This window comes from Piliocolobus tephrosceles, chromosome 14, assembly GCF_002776525.5.
Source record: "Piliocolobus tephrosceles isolate RC106 chromosome 14, ASM277652v3, whole genome shotgun sequence".
In the NCBI taxonomy this organism is placed as follows: Eukaryota; Metazoa; Chordata; class Mammalia; order Primates; family Cercopithecidae; genus Piliocolobus; species Piliocolobus tephrosceles.
Window position 1 is genome coordinate 9,735,817 of NC_045447.1, and position 7,005 is coordinate 9,742,821.

At 40.9% G+C, this 7,005-nt stretch overlaps 1 protein-coding gene across 1 annotated transcript; it reads right to left on the minus strand.

Annotated features, from left to right (window-relative positions):
* Positions 1 to 272: 272 nt before the first annotated feature.
* SET (SET nuclear proto-oncogene) lies at positions 273 to 5,939 on the minus strand. Its single transcript, XM_026457111.2, has 7 exons — positions 5,728 to 5,939; positions 4,945 to 5,087; positions 4,177 to 4,280; positions 3,970 to 4,083; positions 2,845 to 3,015; positions 2,607 to 2,753; positions 273 to 2,021 (listed from the first exon to the last, which is right to left on the minus strand). The coding sequence occupies exons 1-7, from the start codon at positions 5,922 to 5,924 to the stop codon at positions 1,998 to 2,000; spliced, it is 900 nt and encodes a 299-aa protein (XP_026312896.1). The 5' UTR covers positions 5,925 to 5,939; the 3' UTR covers positions 273 to 1,997.
* Positions 5,940 to 7,005: the final 1,066 nt, after the last annotated feature.

Consider the following 7,005-nt stretch of genomic DNA (forward strand, 5'->3'; position numbering starts at 1 on the left):
TGGATTTTCTTCCCAGTGAAGAAGTCCTTTTGAGACTTCAAAATGAAAATGCTATACTCGCCCTCTCAGAAACTGTATCCAAGTAAGATATTTGAATTTATCCTTTACTTGTACACCGACCAGCTCAAAGCTTTCTAAACCAGTTATACCATTAGCGCTAACCCACGCTTCCCCAGTCACTAATGATGTGAAGACCAAAAAAAATACAACAATTTCTAAATCCAATAGCAAGTAACATTCCTCTACAAAACAAGGAGAATGACCCCAGTCCAAAAAAAATCTTTATGTTCCTTTATTGGAGCAAGATTCCTGATCGGTATACAGTGATGTATTTACTAAACAGAGACCTGTGCAGAAATTACATACTATCCATCTAGATAGGTTGTTACACTTTTGCCTATTGATGGAATAGTTCCATTTATCAAGTTTTATACATCAAAAAGCTTTTGAATTTCACCAGACTGTCCATTAATTCACCTCTGAAAAAGTGGCATTTAATTTCAGCAACTATATTTTACAGCATTAAAAAGCTTATGCATTAGGGTGCTTCTCTGCACAATGGCATTGAGCAGACAGAGCCGAGTCCCTTATCCCACCCAGATTCACAGTCACATTTGAGAGCTTTATACCAGAGAGCAGGGACAGTTACTGCTAACCATCACAGACTTCTTACTCTGAGAGCCTATCTTCTTGGCCACATTTTATATAGCCAATGAAGACATGCCAGCAACTGTCCCATGTATAACTTTGCATTAGAGCACCAGGTCTGTAGGATGGTGGTGGCAGGCACTATTATTTTATATCCAGGTAAAAGGCCAATTTTAAAAACTGCCACTTGGAGATAAAAATCAAGGGCACAGTATACCCAGAAAAGTATTGAGCAATCTGGTATCCCAAATGATGTGAACACTTTCAGAAACCAATGGTAAATTGAACCCACGTTTCCCAGCTATGGAGATATTAATACATTGATTCAAATCCCATTACTCAATCCACATAGCCCTGAGGTCATCCTGCAAAGTGCGTATCAAAAAATACGAAGTTAGGGTGACAAAGTTTGACAGTGATGTTATACAAGTCAAACCTGGAAGGTCATAGTAAGCATACCTATGCTGAGAGAAAAGCATCAAATCCTTTGTGTACACATTTAGTTTTATTGTAACAAAGCAACTTGTACACTTTTAACGTTTAAAACTGAGCATCATCTTTCCTTTCCAGTGAAACAAAAAGAAAATTTAAAAATAAACAGGAACAAAATTACAATAGAGAATGTCAATTCCAAATAAGATCCTACAGGTTCTGCTGATTCTCCCATTGAGTGGCAGGGCTCAAGTCATCATTAGGAGAGAATTTATTTTTAAAAGTGTCATCTTAAACTGCAAGGATGTCTGTCAAATATCACAATTAAACATGCCAAAGGAGAAGCCATGTTGTCAAAATGCCCACTTAACCCACCCAAACATCTCAAACCCACCCTTTGCTGACCTTCTATAACCCCATTTTTTTAAGTTTTTTTTCTTTTTTTAAACAAGAGAAAGTAGACAGATACATGTTGGTAAATGCTAACTGTCCATATTCACATAGAGACACAGTGTACTCTCTGAGCCCAATATACAGAGAAAGGAGGAAAAAAGCTAGAATTCTATGCACTACTACACAGGGGCCTCGCACCCTCCAGCTTCCAGCAGAGCGAAGGGAGCAGGGTTTTCTTTTTTCCCACAGAGCTCGGTGGTGTTGATTCCATACAGTTTTTGTTGAGACAGGAAGGGATAAAAATGAACTTCGAACAGAAAGGGGTAGAGACTCTTTTCCCATTGTATTCTGCTCAAGGTATTTCCCCCCAAATAAGTTGAGAACCATGGAATAGAGAAAAGAGACCTCAAGAACAGGGTGACTGAGCACAAGAGGAAAAAAAAAAAAAAAAAAAAGACTGCAACTTGCTCCCAGGGACTGGAGAAAATTTAAAAAAAGGAAGGTTGGAATCCATCAGTGTTCTATTAGTCGTCTTCTCCTTCATCCTCCTGAAAGAAAAAGTGGGCAGTTAATCTTCACAATTAATGCTGAGACTTGCTTTCATATGGACCACAATGGACCCCACAGAACATATGCCCTGGGGGCACTCCAGTTTCTAAACCTGTAAGTCAGCTGCATCCGTTCGAAGGAAACACCCGTGTTGATGTTGCTTATTAGTAACTTTTCAGTTCTAACCAAAACAGGCACATTTCAGATCAAATAATCCGAAATAAAACCAACCTATCCTAATTTGACTATTCAGGAATTGTGCAATTTGTCGAAAATATGTGAAGCTTTGTTATTTCAGAGATGTCAGAATTTGACCAGCTACACTGCCTATACTGCTTAAGTACTAGTTAGGGAAAACAAGCTTGGGTGGTCATAAGCCTAACCAAAAAAAGAAACAAAAAAACAAAGAAAACCCAACTAGTTAAACACTAGTACCACATTTCCTTAATTCTTGAACAACAAAATGGCTTATTTTTTCCACAATCAGTTCTGGTCAGTTCTACCACATATATATACAACCCCCAAAATAACATGATGAATTCTTTAAAGGTTATCTTTGCGAGGTTAGCCAAATTTTCTTTTACCTCTCCTTCCTCCCCTTCATCATCATCTTCATCTTCTTCACCTTCATCCTCATCCCCTTCTTCATCAATATCTTCTAATCCTTCCTCCTCTTCATCATCATCATCATCTTCTTCTCCTTCTCCTTCTTCATCATCCATATCAGGAACCTTAAAAAAACAACACAGTATAAGGACTCGTAAGAACTCATTTTTAAACTGAGTCAAGTCCAACTTTAAATAAATGAGTATTTCAACTCACCAAGTAGTACTGTAATGGGTTTGGCCAAATATCATCTTTGATGACCTCTCCTAACTCATCAGCACCTGCATCAGAATGGTCAGTAAACCAGGTAAAGAAGCTCTCTGGTTCCTCATGCTGCCTCTTCCTGCTGGCTTTATTCTGCGTTTGACTTGAACGTTTCGTCAAATCCTAAATGAATACCGAAGAGCTTTTGATACAATCTCTCTATAACACCAAAACTACCTATAATTTAAAAAATAAGATTTTCCCCAAAAGCTAAGCAAAAAAAAAACAAAGCAGTATACTATATACACTATTATTATTATCTAAGAGCAATTATAAAACTGTACAGCAGGTAGAGATAGTATCAACTAAATTTGGCTTTCCATACAATTTGTTCCACTGTAACAGCCACTAGCACAACACAGTACAAATATCTACATTATGTCTTACTACCTAAATACGGATGTAAATGATTTTGAGAAATGACAAGCCATTTGAAGAGCTCAGTCACCATTGCAGAAACAACAACAAAAAATGTAGTCCAGTTCTCTTTTTTTTTTTGAGAGACAGTCTTGCTCTGTTGCCCAGGCTGGAGTCCAGTGGCGCAATCTCAGTTCACTGCAAGCTCCGCCTCCCGGGTTCACACCATTCTCCTGCCTCAGCCTCCTGAGTTGCTGGGACTACAGGTGCCCGCCACCACGCCCAGCTACTTTTTTGTACTTTTAGTAGAGACCATGTTTCACCGGGTTAGCCAGGATGGTCTCTATCTCCTGACCTCGTGATCTGCCCACCTAAGCTTCCCAAAGTGCTGGGATTATAGGCATAAGTCCCCACGCCAGGCCCCAGTTCTCAATTCTTAAACTTGGGCTAGATTTTCTCTTTTTTGTTTTTTTTTTTGAAGATAAGGGTCTATGTTGCCCAGGTAAACTCCTAGGCTCAAGAGATCTTCCTGCCTACATCTGTAACATCTAATGAGAACTCTAAACTATTGTAATATTTGGCTTCAGCACACTGGAACGTTTTCTATTTTAAGATTTTCTGTTTAGCCACATTACCAACGTATCAAGCACTTGTAAGCGGTTAAAACTAAAGTGAAATAGGTAAAATGCCATTTTTGTCAAATAACTCCTCAAAGCATACCTTTCCAGATTTCCATTTGATTTCAGTGGACTTCGAAGATGGATCACCACTCTCATTCAGATGAAATTCTTTGGAGAGAACTTTATTTTCAAAGTAAGGATTTTCATCAAAATACTGAAATTGAAAGATCAGAAAATATGAACAGGTCCAACCAAAGCTCACATTAAATTCCACAGTGGCAAACAAGATTAAGTTAGAGATACTTACAAAATCTATTCTGTAACCTGATTTAATATCTTCAAATTCTGTCACTTCAACTCTGGTCAAATAATGCAGTGCCTCTTCGTCTTCCTCCCCAAGCAGTGCAGACACTAGGCCAGAAAATTACAGGTCAGTTGAATTTTCAACAGGTATACACTAACAACAATTTAACTGATCCCTTTAAAAATTTTCCAAACTTAGCATCTTTGGTTTTATAAACCCATTATTAACTAAAGGCAATTGCTCAATGTCAGACTGTCACTATCTTTCATCAAGCAATTAGAATACAGCTTCTCCTAAACAGAATAGAAAGCAGTAGCTGCAAGTCTTTTCCCGTCTTCGAGGTGTTTTTTTTTTTTTTTTTTTTTTTTTTTGTGACACCGTCTGGGGCTCTTGTCACCCTGGCTGGAGTGCAATGGGTGCACCATCTTGGCTCACTGCAACCTCCCCCTCCTGGGTTCAAGCGATTCTCCTGTCTCATCCTCCCAAGTATCGAGTAGCTGGGATTACAGGTGTGTGCTACCACGCCCAACATATTTTTTTGTATTTTTAGTAGAGACAGGGTTTCACCGTGTTGGCCAAGCTGGTTTCCAACCTGACCTCAAGTGATCCGCCCACCTCTGCTTCCCAAAGTGCTGGGATTACAGGTGTGAGCCACTGCACACAGCCTGTCTTTGTTGTATGCGACCCAGCTTGTTGGATTAAGTCTTCACCAAGCTTCCTCCATTCTAACAAACACTATTTATCCTTTAATAAGCCCTGTCCAAAACATACCTTGTGGATGGTTGACAAATGTTGTTACCCAAAAATTTGGGATTTTGGCGATCAATTCTGACCTCTTCTGAAAAAATGGTTGGCGGAGTTTGTTATATTTCTGTTCTACTTTCAAAATCTCCTCACTGGCTTGTTCATTAAGTCTAAAGCAAATGAAAAGAGATGTTGATAATGATAGTATTTAACAAATTAAAAAATTGCTTCAGATTACAGATGTGTATATTTACTTACTAGCTTTGGAACCATGCATAATACCAAATTACAATAACCATTATCACCTAGTTTAGACACTCAAATCAAAACTAAGATGGCAATTTTGTCTGATTTATCAATAAACACTCAGTAATAACTATTAAGAGTGCCCAAACTCAACACTCTGGTAACACTGCGTGTATTTACTTCACCCACTCTATTTCCAGTCCCATTTCAATTGTTTCCCTCAAGCACAATTTCTAAATAAAGTGGCTAATTCCGTAACAAAGTTGTAAGGCAAGTTAGAGCAACCACTGATGCCATACTGCTAAACCATCAGAAGACCTACAATGCAATTCAGACAATTTTTAGTCTTTGAAAGCAAACCCAAATTTTTTAAGGTCAATGTACTTTCATCAAACACTTCGTACAATCACTTCACCAAAAAACACTGAATCTACGTAAGTATTTCCAACCAAGTTAGAATCATTTCCCCTTTGAGTGGATAGATTTGACCACAGCTTCAATGATTATGGGGCCATTAGACACATCTCAGAAAATTTATCCAAAGTATATTAAGAAAAATGTTACCTGTCTATTTCATTTTGTACTTCATCAATGTGTTCAATTGCTTCTTGCTGTTCTTTTTCTGCAAAAAAAAGGAGCAAAAAACTTAATTCTACGATAAATTTACCTAGTTTTCCAGATGTCAATACTATAATATTCCAAAAGCCATTAAAACAAAAACAAAAACGCCTACTACAAAGGTAAGTGTTCCACATGTTCATGCTTGTAGCTGACAAATTTCTACTTAATTAAAAGACCATTCACAAGTCATGCTGTCTACTGGGTTACTCAGAAATTGGTTTTCTATAGCGCCTTTTTAAAGTTTCACTACAACAGACCGATCATTAAGGTTTCTACTATGAAAGATACAGAATAACCTTATTCAGAAGTCTTCACGTTTATTATTTCACATTATACACTTGCAAGAGAACAGTAGCAGCTGCTATCTAAAATATGTAAACTAAAGCCATGACAATGATACAAATTAGGCCACGACTACCACCTATCAAGGTAAAACTACCTTTCATAGAAAGTTGACGACTCTGCTATTACAATGAAGACACCAGACACGCCTACAAAGACTGGAAAGGCACCGGGCACCATCCTACACACTGGCCCTCACCTTCTCAGAGCAGGAACCCCTCCAACCCAATTCAGGCGGGCGGACCTCAGATACGGCCCCACACGACTTTGGAGTACTTACTGGGAGCAAACATTAGATCAGAAAGCAGTGAGGCACAGAAGGGGAGAGAAAAAAAAGGGGGTGTGCTCTGGAATAGGTGCCCTTTTGTCCTGTAAAGACTATAACCCCCCTACAAAGCTAAGTGGGTGTGAAGGGGCCAGATCGCCCGGTTCATTTCCGGTAACCATCCCGGGATTGGCAGCCCCCCTGCCGAGAGCCTCCTCGGCAGAGGCCAGCTTTCTTAGCCATTTCCAAGACTCCCGATACACTGGTCGCGGCGCCAGGTTTCTCCGCACGCTGGTGCGACGGGGCGGCCGCCCCACGTGGGGAGTGCGCCCAGGCCGGCCAGAGCATCCTCCCGGCCGGCCAAGGCCCAGCGCGCGGCCGGCCGCGTGCTCCCCGCGCCCCCACCCAGCCCCAGCTCCAGGCAGAAGCCCCGCCGGGGCCAGCCTCTGGGCGGGGGTGCCGGGGGCGCCGCCGCGGGCCGGGCGCGAAGCGGAACCGCGCGGGAGGTCGGGCGCGGGGCCGCGTCCGGCCGCACCATGTGGCGGCGGCGGCGGCTGATGGGAGCGAGGCATCATGGCGGAGCACAATAAAGAGAGGCTTCTCGGGAGGGAGGG